At 43.9% G+C, this 16,106-nt stretch overlaps 1 protein-coding gene across 1 annotated transcript in view; it reads left to right on the forward strand.

Moving 5' to 3' along the window:
- Positions 1–16,106, forward strand: part of Fjx1 (four jointed box 1) — a 69,100-nt gene that overhangs the window by 51,145 nt on the left and 1,849 nt on the right. Inside the window, exon 4 of the mRNA XM_013019558.1 lies at positions 14,827–14,837. Coding sequence (XP_012875012.1) covers positions 14,827–14,837 — 11 coding nt within the window. The remainder of the gene's footprint in view (positions 1–14,826; positions 14,838–16,106) is intronic.

Genomic DNA, 16,106 nt, shown 5'->3' on the forward strand with positions numbered 1-16,106 from the left:
CCCAGCCTTGCACTGAGATTACAACTGTGGCCTTTTCAATCCTTCCATGGCTTCGTGGATGGAGCATCAGTATCTAGGCTCCATCCTCATGCCAATAGTGCTACTTCGCAAGTCAGGTGAAACCCCGGCTCCTGGTTTTGAATCATGTTCCATACCTTCTCCCTTTGATTCTATCTGTATGATATCACCCAAGCATGGAACCTTCCCATATTAATTTCTAGTCCACTGGGACAGCCTCTTAAAGACACTTGTCCAATCTTCGTTTGATAATCTGGTGCTATGAAGTGTGAATCATTCAAGCATCCCTTAATCATTCCAGTCTGCTCAAAAGTACATGCCCAGTAAGTGTAACCACTCCAGGAAATTATTTTGAAGAAAAAGAAGAAAGTCTTTGCTCTTCAAGTTCTCTTTTCCCCCAGGTTCACATTTAGGTATGAATCTTCCTGAATTTTTTTCTAGGAATACATATATTTTGTATGTATATTGCATGGTATTGCTTTATAAAAGTTACTATATTACAAGAGAGGGACTTCCCTGAAATCACATAAAATACCATCGCTCCATGATTCCTCAGGGCCACATTGACTCAAAATAATGAAAATTTAAATTCAACTGCCTGCTGGGGAGCAATCAGAAGCCCACAACTTCAGTCTCTGTTCCTGCTGTATTCTTGTCCTTCCATCTTCCCTGGGTTTGGTAGCCTGTGGGAACATCCAAAGCACAGTCACTTATATTCAGATTATGGCCAAAGGCATTTAACACATAATATTTTTGATTCCAATAAAACTATTTGGTCTCATGTTCTATTTCAACAACTTCAGGGGGGCAGAACACCCAATGTCCAAAGCTGTAAACAAACAAAAATCTTTCCCCAAGGGCCTTAAAAAGAGCCCTCCTCTCTAGGTGTATTGGATGTAGACTCCTGAGGATGCGTTATACCTTGGTCTCCAAACCACATGTGAAGAATAGGCCCAAATCTTCAACTTAAATTTATGCTAGTGAAGCCAGGAACCAATGGTTCAGGCCTGTAATACTAGCTACTCAGGAGGTTGAGATCTGAGGATGGCATTTCAAAGTCAGCCTGGGCAGGAAAGTCTCCAATTAACTATCAGAAGCAAGACATGAAGCTCTGGTTCAAGTGGTAGAGTGCTAGCCTTGAGAAAGAAAAAAATAATAAAAATAAAAAAGCTCAGGGTGCAGATCCTGAGTTCAAGCCCCAGGACCATCAGAGGAGGAAGGGGAGGAGGAGGAAAAAGATACAAAGAAATGAGTTCCTTAGGCTTTTTATTACTTAACAGTTTCTCCAATTTTTCTGGTGATGATCATGACAATTTTAAAGGTACAGTACTAGTTGGGTATTATATAGAATGTCACTCAACTAGGATTTATCTGATAGCTCATGGTTAGGTTTGGCGATGTTCTATGGATGGATACAGAGAGAGAGAGAGAGACAGAGACAGAGAGACAGACAGGCAGACAGACACAGACACAGACAGACAGCCTGGGAAGTAAAGGCTCTTACCTCCAATTAACCACCAAAGAGCCAGATGTTGAGATGTAGCTTAAATGGTAGAGCAAAGAGATAGTTCTCAGGCCCTGAGTTCAAGCCCTGGTACTGACACACACACACACACACACACACACACACACACACACATGTGAGAAAAACTGTATTTTCAGCTCTAGTTTTTGGTCCATTATCTTTTGGGCCTTGTGTTTCTGGGGATGTAGTGAGGCAGAGCATCATTGTGGAGCACATGGTGGAGAAGCATTGAAAGTAGCGGAAAGAATGAGAGTGAGCAAGCTAACACCTATGTGTGTGAGAGAGAGAGACAGAGAGAGAGAGTGCCAGGATTGATAGAGTCCCCAACTACACTACCCCAGGGACCTAGCTCTTCAGTCAAGCCCTACCACCACCTCCTAATAATGCATTGGATTGAGATTCCATTGGTGAATTTATCCAAGGATGAGATCATAATCCAATCACTTCTCCAAAGCTGATCAGCTGGAACCAAGCCCTTAGCACATGGCCTTTGGGGGCCGATTTTTGATCCAAGCTATAACTATGCTATTACAATGCTGGCTTTAGGGACAAACATGATACCATGATTCCCAATTTGTTGTAGCTAATACGGACACTACTCCACAGTTGTGTGACAGGTCCCACACAGATGCACACCAGAGCTCACTGCAGGCTGCTTTCTGGTCAAACTAGTGGTGTGAGGATGTCTGGCCCAAGTATAAATCTGGCTTTACCACAGAAGAGCTGTACCAACTTGAGCCATATCCTTAAACTTGGAATCTCAGTTTGCTCCTTCCTTCTGCAGAAACGGTTTGTGTAGAGACATGAGCTGCCTGCCATGCAGTGAGGCTCAGTAAATAAATGGTATTGTTAATAGTCTCTCACTGGTTGCCCCTCATATAAGGAATTTCTAATCCTTTCCCCAGCAACCCATTTTCACCTTTCCTGTAAGAACAAAACAAAACAAATCCCAAAGAAGAGGTGGGTGGCCAATGGAAGGATTTATTGCCCCTGGGAAGGACCCTGTGGGCTGCCAGGAAGGAGGAGAGGTAGCTGGGCAGGTCCTGTGTGGTGTGGAGTTGCCAGGAGGCATTGTTGAGAGCACAAAGCATCCCCCAGCCCCTCCCAGATGGCTGAGCTCCTGATTTGCACTTTCTCCTCAACCTCTTGAGCCTGGCTGGCTGGGCTCCCCTTTCCTAAGCAACACAAATAGGCAGCACAGAAAATGCACCCTGCATTTCCGCCCAGCTAAGGCAAGTCCTAAATCATCCTGCCCTGGTGTTTTCTCACCCTCACCCTCCTTACTCTCTTTCCTTCTATCTCTGCTTCAGGTCTCTCTCTCTATCTCTTTCTCTGTCTATCTCTCTCTGTCTCTGTCTCTGTCTGTCTGTCTGTCACTCTCTCTCTCTCTCTCTCTCTCTCTCTCTCTGTATGTCTCTCTCTGTGTGTCTCAATCCCTGTAAAGGACAACTAAATCATAAAAAAAAATCAGGAGATACCCTATTGATTTCCTTTACCCCAATCAAGGTCTCCAACACCCTTCTGAATTTCAGAGGCAGCACTGGGCAGATGCTGGATTTCCCAGCTGTTTGAATTGGTGTGTGTGTGTGTGTGTGGTACGCGCACCTTCAGGACCAACATCTACCCACAGCCAAGGTATGATACATCATCAGGCACATTAATGATGAATCATATTGTTTGGCTCCAGGTAAAGCTGCATAAAGTATTATTGGTTGAGTCTTACAGCAGACCACTATTTGTTTTATTTATTATTAGAGATTTTTCATTAGCATTTAAGAAGTGGTGCAAGATAATCATCTTTTAAAATGTGAACAAGAAAGTGTTAGGAGGAACATCTATAGAAGGATGGTTTCGTTCACAATTGCTCCCTCGTGTACTACTGGCTTTGTCACTTGGCAAAAGCTGAAACCTTTGTTTCCAGATGGACCAATCAGATTCCTCCTTTCTGGAACATAAAGGCTTGATTGGAAGGCAAGTGCAGCTGTGACATCTTGATAGAAAGCCTCCTGGCTTGCTCTGTATGGTGGTACATTCCTGTGATCCCAGCATTAGGAAGGCTGAAGCAGGAAGTTTATATAGCCTGGGCTATATAGAAAGACTCTTGAAAAAGAAGAAAGAGAAGAGGAAGAGAAAGAAGGAGGAGGGAGAGAACGAGGAAGGAAGGAAGGAAGGAAGGAAGGAAGGAAGGAAGGAAGGAAGGAAGGAAGGAAGGAAGGAAGGAAGGGGAAGGGGAAGGAGAAGGGAAAGGAAGGGAGGGGAGGGAGGGAGGGAGGGAGGAAGGGAAGGCAGGCAGATTCTACTTGTGTACCTGGGCTGCTCAGTCCTGGTGCTCACTCATACCAATTAGCATCAGTTTTCCTACAAAACCTGATGCTTAGAAGTGGCGCTGTAGCTCAAGTGGTAGAGCACTCGCCTTGAGCTGAAGAGCGAGGGACAGCACCCAGGCCCAGAGTTCAAGCCCCACGACTAACAAAAAAAAAAAAAAAGACAAAGAAAACCTGATGCTTGCCACCAAAGGAACCTCTCCTGATTCCATGTGTGGAGTATACACTGTGTACTCAGATACAGACAATCTCACATTCTCTATTCCTCTGTGTCTGAGTGTAACTTTTAAATTGAGCCATCACCCACATCCATGAATGCAAACACACCATTCCCATAACGTCTATGAAAGATAAAGTCAAAAAAATATATAAAGTCAGCATGCATACAGAAAACAAAAATAAAAAGTGTCCCTCCAAACAGACACCTTTTTTTGTTGTTGTTGTTGTCATGGGGCTTAACGTCTGGGCCTGGGTACTGTCCCTGAGCTCTTCAGCTCATAGCTAATGCTCTACCACTTTGAGCTACAGCACCACTTCCAGTTTTCTGGTGGTTAATTGGAGATAAGAGTCTCACAGTCTTTCCTGCCTGGGCTGGCTTTGAACTGTGATCCTCAGATCTCAGGCTCCTGAGAAGCTAGGATTACAGGTGTGAGCCACCAGTGCCCAGGAACAGAAACCTTCTTGAGGGGTACTACTATTAGTAGGCTTCATGTGACTTCTCGACATTTGCCTATAAAGTTGGGTGCAGGATTTTCATACTGAATAAAACAATGATATGTCAGAAGCTGAGTTAAAATTTTTCCTGCTATATTTTATCGAATCCCACAACTCATTTAATTCTAATATTTCTACACACTAAACATGAATACCCCATTTTGCAAAGGAGAAAACAAGATGCAAAAATCTCTATGAAGTCCAGCTACTCTCACAGATGCTAAACAATTATGTGGCTCTGCTGTCAGTCCCAATTAAACATTCCCTCTAACCAGGAAAAATGGAGACAAAGTCAAGTGCTGTGCTTTGGTCTGCTAGCTTGGGCTTACCCAATGTGAGCAAGGATATAGCAAGAGAGAAAAAAAAAAAAGGAAGCAACTGTGTGTGACTTATCTTCTCTTAGCCATTTCAGAGTTGTTTTGTAATTGTTTTAAAAAAACTCATTTAGAAAATAAGTCAGTCATTAGTAATTACCATCTCTTTATTTGATTGCTTTTATTAATTTCCATGTTAATCAACAAAAATAGGCAGGAAAAAAAGAGATTTCAAGATAATCTTGGGGTTTTTTTCCCTAGTCTTTTTCTTTTCTCATTTTCCTTTCTTTCTGCTTTTTTAAGCATGAATTCTGATAATGGAGATGAAAAGAAGCACTCGAAGGGAAAGGAGGTTGGAAATATTGTAGCCCTTGTAGCAATTCTCAGGTCTCTTTTTCTGCATTCATTAGTGGACTTTGTGACATACACAATGTAGCCATGTGGAAAATTTCAGATGAGGGACAGTTTTATAGATATGAATGAATAGAAACGAGCAAAGCTGGACTGTCAAATGAAACCTCTAAGGTGGAAATCAGGTAAAGTATGTTCAAGTTCAAGAACTTTAAGTAAGTTCAAGACTGTCATAAACTAGCTATCCTTCGCTTTCCTTCCTTCTTTCCTTTCCTCTCCCCTTCCCTCCTTTCCTTCTTCTTTTCTTTCTTCCCTTTTCTTTTTTGTACTTTTTTGGTAACAGGCCTTGCACTCAAGGCTTTGTTCTCCCTAGGCTGTAAAAGATACCACTGTACCACACCACCAGCCCTCATCATGCAATTCTCTGAAGCTCAGTGTTCCCCTTCCTCAGAAAGAAACAGTAACTCACCTCTGCCCTGCTACCCCTCCCCTTCCTAGCAAGATGCTGGGAAAGTTCAGCCAGGACTGGCATGTGAAAATGCTTATATCACTACAAGGAGCTGCATAAATACATCATCATCCATATTCCTCAGCCTTCCCCTATTATTCCTCAGGCCCAGACTGTCCATAAAATATGTCCATTCCTTCTTCTCAGGTAGCAAGAAATGACCTCTGAGATTTCTTTCTTCATTTCTCCACCCCCTTTGGCCACAGTGAGAGGGTTTGTGGAGGTATGCAGAATTAAATCTCAGTGCCAGGGCACATAATAAACATGCCAGGACTCCCAGGTGCACCTTCCTAGCAGCAAGTTCAGAGTTGGCTCCTGGGAAGAGCAAAACTAAAAGAGAAATGACAGTACGTCATTTTACCTGCTGTCATCTGCACTCTGTCTTTACCAAGCTACAGTCTGGTCCAGAGACATGGGATGGTGCTATGCCAAGAACTGTCAGGACAACTCCCTTCTCTCCCAACCACTCTGATCCAACCTCAAGAATCCTGTGTGATACAGTTTTTCCCTGTACGTGGGCTGTACTCTGTCCCTCAGCAATCGGGCGGATGACAGCAGATATACAGGCAGGAGCTACTTCAAAACTGCTTGGAGAAGGCCGTGTGCTAGGAACAAAGGAGAAAAAGGACTCCTTCATGCTAACTCACTATGAAACTCCTCCCCTCCAGCATCAGGTAGAGTATAGGTTATGTGTCCCTTCTCCCAAATGCTTGGCTCCAGAAATGTTTTAGATTTTGAACTTTTTGCATTTTTGAATAGTTGTATACACACGATGAGCTTAGGGATGGACTAGCAGTCTAAACACAAAATTCATTTACGTTCCCTATGAACCTTACACCCTTAACCAGAAAGTAATTTTATTTTTAGTGCACCTGTGATCTGATAGCTACCCATAACATGAGGTCAGAGTCTCAGTGAAGTCATTACCCTTGTGGTTTCTTTGGTCTCAGTGAAAGGAAAGGGGCTGGTTTATGGTGTGAAAGTTCGCACCCATGTTAATGTGTGTTAGAAACAGGAAGTAAACACTGAGACACACTAGAAGAACAGAACTTCAGGAAGGAACTCCTAGGGACAGGGAGAAAGTCCTTGGATCCTTAATGACCTCACAAAAGGATTTTGGATCCAGTAGAACTGGATTTCAAAGGAGCAGGGAGACTCCATAACTGACAATAGGGTATAGCATTATCATAATGGTTATTATTAGCCAGTATTGTTGGAGACAATGGTTTGGGGGCCATGGAACTGGGGGATAAGGAAGCCAGAACACTGCACTAAGGCTGGTGGATAGAAAATTTCTACCTGGCTTTTCACCATCCTTGCTGTGGCAATATAACGCCTCCTCTGTTTATCATTAGTAAGTGTCCATGGATGATCTTCTTTTTTACCTACTGCCCACCAGTCTGTAGTCTCATAGCATTCACTGTCTTCCTAAGCCTGGAAGTCCCTCAGTCTCCCACTTAGGCTGCTCACAATTCAGAGACTCCTTTGTGCTGCGGTGAGCCCCCAGTTATAAATTACTTACCTGCTGGCCATTCTTTTAATGTAAATGGATTTTAAAAGGCAGCAAAGGAATATATTTTCATTTAGAGTTAAAGCATCCATTTTTTATTTGAGTTGAGCCTGATCATTCTAGCTGCAGAAGAATGGCTCCAAGGCTAATCTACTTAATGATTATGATGGAGATCCAGAAGCAGCGATATTTCACCATAGCCGCTTCTGTCCCAGCTCCACTGCCTGCAGTCCTGTGATTTCCACATCCACTTCCATTAACACCCACTGCAGATGATGGAACCATTATGTTAATATCTCTGCTCTCAGCAGCCTCGATTGGTCTTGACACATTATCACCCGAAGAACTCAGCCACGTCGCACTAAGTCCTATTTATAATAACTCTTGGCAGGAGCCACAAAAATAAAACCTCGTACTTGTGGGGCCACCTTTCATCGATGGAAATCAGAACGCTTTACAAGCTTAATTAAGCTTCAGTATCTATCTGACTGATGAGATGCATGGGCCTCAGGAAGCTGGGAAGGTCTAGAATCACTAATTGTGCACCGGATAAAACTGTAGGCAAAGATGAAGATCAAAATCAGCAAAGCTGATGAGAGTCACTTTCTTGAATGGAAAATGTTTGTGGAACAAATTTCTTCAGGATAGGTTGAGACAAACAAGCGTAGATTGGTAATGAAGGAGTCGTAGCCTGTCTCTGATCTGGCACAGGGAGCCTAAGATTTGTTTCCTTTCATCAAAAGAGAATTAAGCTAATCTAACACACTCAAGTACTTTCAAGAATGAAGAAATTGAACCTGGTGCTAGTAACTCATGCTTGTAACTCTAGCCACTCAGGTGGCTAAAATCCGAGGATCAAGTTCAAACCCCATGACCAAAAAAAAAAAAAAAAAACTGAAATCTGAGGATCAAGCTTAGAAGCCAACCTAGGCAGGAAAGTCCATGAGACTCTTATCTCCAATTAACCACCAAAAAGCCAGAAGTGGACCTGTAGCTCAAATGGCAGAGCTGTAGTGGTAGTTTTTTCTCTGAAGGCTTGAGAGTAAAAGCTAATAGGACAGCACCCAGCCTGAGTTCAAGCACTAGTATAAATGTGTGCATGCGTGCAAATGCACACACACAGAGATAAAGTTACCAGCCAGATCTAAACCATGTCATCTTTTTCTGTTGTTTCTGTCACAGAAGGAAACCTTTCCCAGGAACCTCCCATTGAACTTCCCTTCAGCTCTTTCTGGCCAGAATAGCATCACATGCTTATACCTTAACCAATCATTGGCAAGGAATTAAAAGAACCATAACTGATCTAGCCCAATCAGGATCTAGTCTGCCTGCTGGGACAAAACTTGAAGGAAGAAGCTGGAGAACTGTCCAGAAAGAAGAAGGGTAATGGAGGATGAAAAGGAAACAATCAACATTCCTGATGCAGGTGCCAGAAAGAGGATCTCTGATGCCCCATCACTTCCTACCCTATTCTTTGGCTTTCACTGTGTGGACAAGAAATAATGCCCACTGAAATAAATAAGGCAGAGAAAGAAAGTCATGCCCACCAATGTGCACTCCAGAATTCTTCTGTAACGAAGACTCAAATCTGCTTTGGCAACTGCTCTACATCTTGCTATATGAATCCACCCATGTTGCAACCATTGAGTTCTGGTCTCTTAACACCAATAACTGCAGCAACCTTCTTCAAAAGCAAGCCCAAATGAGAGTTACTTGGGCCAAGCACCAGTGGCTCATGCCTGAAATCCTAGCTATTCCAGAGGCTGAGATCTGAGGACTGCCATTAAAGCTGGCCTAGGGAGAAAAGTCCCCGTGAGACTCTTATCTCCAATAAACTACTCAAAAAAGCTGTAATTGGCACTGTGGCTCAAGTGGTAGAGTGTTAGCTAGAGTGCTAATCCTAGAGGCTGAGGGACAGTAGCCAAGCCCTGAATTCAAGCACCACAACTGACAAAAAAAAAAAAAAAAGAGTTACCTGGAACAAAGAGAATAAAAAATGCTAGCCTCACTATAAATTCAAAGGGTTTGTGTCAACTTTTATTTCTTGTTCAGAAACACAGTGAGTTCTTAAAAGTAGGACTCATTCAAGTTGACAGATTAATTGCATTAAAAGACTATTACATTTCCTGGCCTCCTAGCTATCCAAAGGATTAGCTGGAGCCAAGTATGCACAGTAGTCTCCTGTATTCATGGTTTTACTTTCCATGGTTTCAGTTACATTGTCAACAGCAATCTAAAATTATTAAATGGAAAACTGCAAAACCCAACGATTCCTAAATTGTGAGCCATATACTTTCCTGAGCAGTGTGATGAGATCGCTTGCCATCCCACCTAGACTCTGCATCATCCCAGCACATCCATGCTGTAGATGCTGCCTACCTGACAGTAGCATTCTCGGTTATCAGTTTGGCCGCAGTAGTATTACAGTGATTGTGTTCAAATAACTCTTACTTTCATAAAGACCCCAAAAGTCATGTGCAGTGATACAAAGCAGGCACTAGAGCATAAAACATGGAAGAGCAGATTAGCCCTGGAACTATGTGTCAGTACTGCAAAACACACAGGAAAGCATTGTGTGTGTGTGTGTGTGTGTGTGTGTGTGTGCATGTGTGTATGTGTCTATGAAAAACATGGAAGAGCAGATTAGCCCTGGAACTATGTGTCAGTACTGCAAAACACACAGGAAAGCATTGTGTGTGTGTGTGTGTGCATGTGTGTATGTGTCTATGAAAACACAGTATAGACAAGGTTCAGTTCCATCCATGGTTTCATGGATGCAGTAGAGATCTTGGGACATATCCTCTGTGGAAGAGGGAACTATTAAATGTAGCTATCATAAAAAATGACATATATGAGGATGAGATCAGTTAAACAGTTCTTGGTAGATCCAGATCACATGGCCAAATAGCAATATCAAAAAAGGAAAACGGCATTCAACCAGAAAAAAAAACACAACAAAAATTACAAGGTACCTTAGAGAAAATGGGTAATAGGGAGTATCTGTTGCAACAGAATACCATAGCCTGGGTGGCTTAAAGAACAAATAACAATTCCTCATAGTTCTAGAGGCTGGAGAGTCCAAGATCAAGGTGCATGAAAATTGACTGCCTTTTGAGGGCACTCTACTTGCTTCTGTCTTCCCATGACAGAAGGGGTGTGAAAACTATTGGGGTTTCTTATTCAGAAAGCATCCACCTGACCCTTCCTTTTTGTAGAAGCATCAAGAAAAGGTACTTGGAGGTCTCCATCTCTGGGAAAGGATTATAACTTCAGAGGCTCTGGAAAAATCAGGATTGGAGAAGATTGTATAGTGGCAGGTGAGAAGCTGGTAGCCTGAGGCTGACTGAAGGCTCTGGGCTTTTAACAAGGAATGCACTGAAGAACATGGTAGAAGACAGCAGGTCCAGCTCCATGGCAAAAGAAACTCCCATAATTTCCACGGAAGATGCCAGCTGAGGCATAAAGAAAATGTATGAGGCTGGAATACCACTAATATCTCAAGCCAAAGTGATGCTTGGTAGGGAACAGCAAGAGAAAAAACTTCTATTTCGTCAATGAAATAGTGAAATCAAAAGGAAAAACCTTTAACAGTGAACATACAGGTGACCTTTGAATCACTTCAAATGTAGAGATTTAATCATCATGATAAGCTATAAGATTCATGACTATAATTCTTTACTGGGCAGTACTGGGATTTGAATAATGGTCATATGCTTACTGGACTCACTTGCTCTGCTTGCTCACTGGGTACTCTAACACTTGAACCATGCCTGGAAAAAGCCTGGCTTTTTACTGGTCATTTTAGAGACAGAGTTTATCAGGACTTATCTGTCCAAGCTGTCTTCAAACCTCAATCTTCCAGATCTCAGCCTCCTGAGTATCTAGGAATATAAGCATGAGGGGCCACTGTTATTCTTGGCCATTAGATATTCCATGTAATTATCACTGGCAGTCCTAATAATAGTATTATGGCTGCATTTCACAGACAAGTACACCAAGGCACAGAGAAATTAAGACACTCAAGGCATAGGTAAAAGGCAGGGCTAGGTCTTAAACCAATATAATCTGATATAAGAGCTCATGTTCTTCACCATTTCATTTAGTAGCAGCCACAGAGAACATTTCAGAGGAAAATTCAATCTGTGTTGCATCTACTTTGATCAAATGCAATGATTTTCAAACTTGACATTGCCTCAGCAGTTGATAACTTACAAAGGGTAATGGGAGCTCAGCCAGGTTATCTAGTGACTTCAAAACAATTACTTTGGTTTTCCCATCTGTAACGTGGGAACAATACTACTACTTATTGAGTGGGTTAAATGGGGTAAAAGCACATGAGAAGTTCAGCCTTACCCAAAGCCCACAATGAGCATGTAATAAGTGTTTGCTGATGCTGTTGTTATAGTTACTATTAATATTTCACTCGAGCTATGTAACAACCCTGTGAGCAGGAGAGGATTTATATTCTCATTGCTCAAGTTCAGAAACTGAAACTCATAGAAAGTTAAAAAAAAAAAAAAAACTAGCCCATGGAAGAAACCAGAAAATGAAAATGCCAGACGTGGGAAACCTTCCAACGTCAAGCCTCCTTCCCTGCTCCCAAGGCTCACTCCATCTCCTATCTTTCCCCCCCAGGAGGCTCTGTTCTTGAGCCAGATCATTTTTCATACAGGACTGTGGGCAAGTTTGATGGAATTGAAGGTCTAGGCCCAGGGAAAAACTCTGAGGAGTATGAAGAAAGTCCTAAAGGTGCAAATAGGAGCAGCTAAGCAGTGCCTGTTCCCCCAAGCAACTTCCAGAGGGCTGGAAATCACACCGGTGATTTATGCTATGCCAGGCAAAGAGGCTTGGCATTGTAGACAAGGGAGTGGATGTCTTCAGGCAGGGCAGTAAAGGAAAGGGAAAGCTAATAGGCTGTTACTAAACACTAAAATAATCACACACCATTTTAAAACTGCATTCCACTCGGCAGGGTGTATGTTTGCTCTGTGGGCCTACATGCTGGTACATGTGCATCATGCATCTTCATCTTCTGTCATTCCGCATGCTGTTTCTGTTAGAACATCCCATTCTCATACATGATGTACCCATTCCTGTGGCTAAGACCAAAGATCAAGGCAATGATCAAATCAATCTATCTTCTGAGATGTAAGATCCTAGCCAGTTTCTTCATCACTTACCTGGGATCTGGAGTGTCTGGGTTTAAAGCTGGACCTCCCAGGCTGAAAATCATGGGCTTTCCCCACATGCATCATGCAAAGCCCTCACCCTTTTTTCCCTTTTAAGAGAACTATTTTAAGAGCATTCCCTTTTAAGTTCTTATTTTGTATATATTAGTAGAAATAGTGTACTCAAAACACAAAACTTGATCATGGTATTTGTAGAGCTTTATCTTATTAACATACGAATGAGTTGTTTAGCAAATTGCTCTTGGACTCCCAATAAGTGCCAAGTATTTTGCCTAAGCAACTACCAAACAATGGAGAAGCGACTCTAATACGGTTCTCAGCCAGTGATCCCTAGAAGTTATTTATGTGTACCTTGTGCTAACAGCTAAAAACACAGAGCTACCAACTCTGAATTTCCTCTATAACCTCTACAACATAGTTTAGCCTATGTCCAGTTTTTGTATTGGGGGGTAGGAGGTTGAGTGTACCTGAATATGTATGTATGTATGTACGTGTGTGTGTGTGTAATTCTAAGGCATAAACTCAGGGCCTGGGTGCTATCCCTTAGCTTTTTTGCTCAAGGTGCTCTACCAGCTGAGCTAACTTTCAGTTCTGGCTTTTTGCTGATTAACTGGTCATAAGAGTCTCATGAAGGGCTGGAAAGGTGGCTCAGTGGTAGAGTGTTTGCCGTGCATGCATGAGGCCCTGGGTTCGATTCCTCAGCACCACATAAGCAAAAAGAAAAAAAGCCAAAAGTGGTACTGTGGCTCAAGTGGTAGAGCGCTAGCCTTGAGCTGAAAAGCTGAGGGACAGTGCCCAAACCCAGAGTTCAGGCACCATGACCAGACCCAAAAAAAAAAAAAAAAAAGAGTCTCATGAACTTGTCTGCTCAGGCTGGCTTTGAGGCTTTGAACCATGATCCTTAGATCTTAGCCTCCTAATTATCCAGGATTTTAAGAGTGAGCCACAGCACCAGGCTATGTTATTATTATTCTCAGAGTTTATCTTCATTGTCCAGTTAGGTGGCTCAGTGGTAGAGCGCTTGCCTTGCATGCCAGAGGCCCTGGATTCGATTCATCAGCACCACATAAGCAAAAAGAAAAAACCGGAAGTGGCGCCGTGGCTCAAGTGGTAGAGCGCTAGCCTTGAGCTGAAGAGCTGAGGGACAGCACCCAGGCCCAGAGTTCAGGCCCCATGACCGGACCCAAAAAAAAAAAAATGTACATGAAAAGGTAGCTCACACTTTAATCCTAGGTACTCAGGAGGCTAAGATCTAAGGATCACCATTCCAGGCCAGTCTGGACAGGAAAGTACATGAGACTCTTGGCTCCAATTAACCACTGGATGGGGGTGGGGAGTGGGAAACTGAAGTTTAGCTGTGGCTCAAGTGGCTAAGTGGCTTTAAGCAAAAAAAAGCTAAGAGACAGTACTCAGGCCATGAGTTCAAGCCCCAGGATGGGCGGACACACACACACACACACACACACACACACACACACACACGCACACACACACACACACACACCAGTACACTTCTCTAATTAAATGATATTCCATTGATGCCCACAAGGTGGAGATCTTGCTCATAGTTTGCCCAAGCTGAAAGCACTGCTTAAAAAAAAAGTTGTCAAACCAAAAGACAAAAAAATTAAATTCAATTTATAGAGTTCTTATTTCATGTAATATATTATGTTAGAGAGCAAAAGAAATGAAAATTTGATAAGACATAGTCTCCACACTGTAGGAAAAATGGGGGAGGAAGCTTGCAAGAAGCAGGAATATAATTCCTTTTAATGAATTAATATATTTTGATGTATCCATATGGGAGCCATTGTAATCCCTTCATCAGATAAGAGCTACAAAGAGACATGATATAGCTACCATGTGGTTCTGGAAAGACTGAACAAAGACCCTATACCTCAGCCAATAAGTATTTACCATAGCAATGAGTGGATACATATGGAGTTATGTGTACAAAGTCAGGGCCACAAGGCCCAGATGTGGTTTTGGTGTTGTGTTTTAAATGTCTGTGCTCTGTCACAAACGTTACAGTGTCTTCCTTAGAACTCCACAATATTCATTCTGTGCAGAATAAAATATGCACAGTGCTAGCTCTTCTAACAGTTGAAAATTTGAAGGTATGCCTGAAGGGGAGAGAAAAAAATCATGTAAGAAAATAGATTTCTAACCGTGGCTTTCTGGAGAATTCTATCTCCACACCCGCATTCTTGTATGGAACCTGAGGATGTCCAGGTTAGGTCTGGGCTGCAACGTGGGACAAAGATGGAAGGCAGAGGGCCATTTGCTTCCAAGAGACATCCTGCTGGACTGAACCCAAGGATGGCTGGAAGTGATGGGGGAGTTTTCTTTGTCCCCCTCCCTTTTTCCTTTCAGCCATTAAACCAGTAAGTCAAATGGGGTTGTTTGTTTCCCTGTTTCCTTTTGTTTAAGTGAAAATTACTGATGGGGAATCAAATGACAGTGATTTTTTTAAGGTAATACTACTAGTAGTAGTAATACTGATAATAATGATAATAATAATAAATAATAATAAATGAACTTTCTTGAAGGAGGGAAGATTCACGAGGAATGCACCCAGGTGACTTGGGTTTACCTTTCCGCTTCTCTACTTGCTAACTGTAGGCAGCTGAGCAAACCCTAACCCTTCTCGGTGCCTTTAGCTCTGCAAAGCTAAACAGCACCGCTTCTTTAGAGAGCTGTCCCTGACACCTCTCTTCCCCAGCACCAGGTCTGACCCGAAGATACACTGCACAACGTGAACGTCACTTGAATGTAAGAGAGATCTGGAGACTTCAACTCTCCAGACCAGAACCGTGGACACCGCCGCCTGGCAAACGAGTGAACCAGCGAATGAAAGGGGACTGGCCTAGGCGTTCTTACCTGCACCTGCAGAACTTGGGGCTGAGAAGCCTTGATCCGGGGTAGTAAGCGGAGAGGTGGGGGACTGGGGCTGGGAGAGACAGGACGTGTCGGTACAAAGTTGCTGGCTGCAGACGGTTCCTCCTGGGGCTGGAGTCTCAAGCTCGGGAGCTCGCAGACATTCCTGGGAATTGACATAAGGCCTGGAGAATCTCTCGGGAGGGAACATCGGGACCCGCGGGGCCGGGGCTCTGGCCTCTTTATGTCGGGAGGGGCGGTGTGTATGGGGGGGTGGGGGTGGGGGGATTGTGTTTGAAGTTTACGGTAGACCAGATACTGCCCAACGGAGGGGTGGGGAGGCTTGGCGATCGCCCCAGCCCTCCCCGCTCGGGGTCCCCGGGTGCGCCGGTGCTGCCCTGCCCCACCCTCTCCGTCACCCCCGCACGGGAGTCGCTGCCCCGCCCGGGCTTCTCCCCGGCCCCTAAGTCACCAACCCAGTGTGGGGCCGCCTCTCCCTCCAGGAAGGATCATCGCCGCTTTAAGGGGAAGAGGAGGAGGAGGAGGAGGAGGAGGAGGAGGAGAGGTGGGGGGAGCGGGGGGCGGGGAGCCGCGGCGGAGGAGGGGGAGGGGGTTCCCCCCTCGCTCCCACGTGGTCCGGGTGCCTGTGAATCGCGCCCGCCTGAGGGTCTCACAGCGAAATACAAAAGCAGCTGAGAAGAGGCGGCGAGACGAGTTCCCAGCGCCGGGCCGAGCGCCGGGCAGAACCCCGCGGCACCCCACGACCGCGATGGGGC

The sequence above is a fragment of the Dipodomys ordii genome, unplaced genomic scaffold (genome assembly GCF_000151885.1).
Source record: "Dipodomys ordii isolate 6190 unplaced genomic scaffold, Dord_2.0 Scaffold46, whole genome shotgun sequence".
In the NCBI taxonomy this organism is placed as follows: Eukaryota; Metazoa; Chordata; class Mammalia; order Rodentia; family Heteromyidae; genus Dipodomys; species Dipodomys ordii.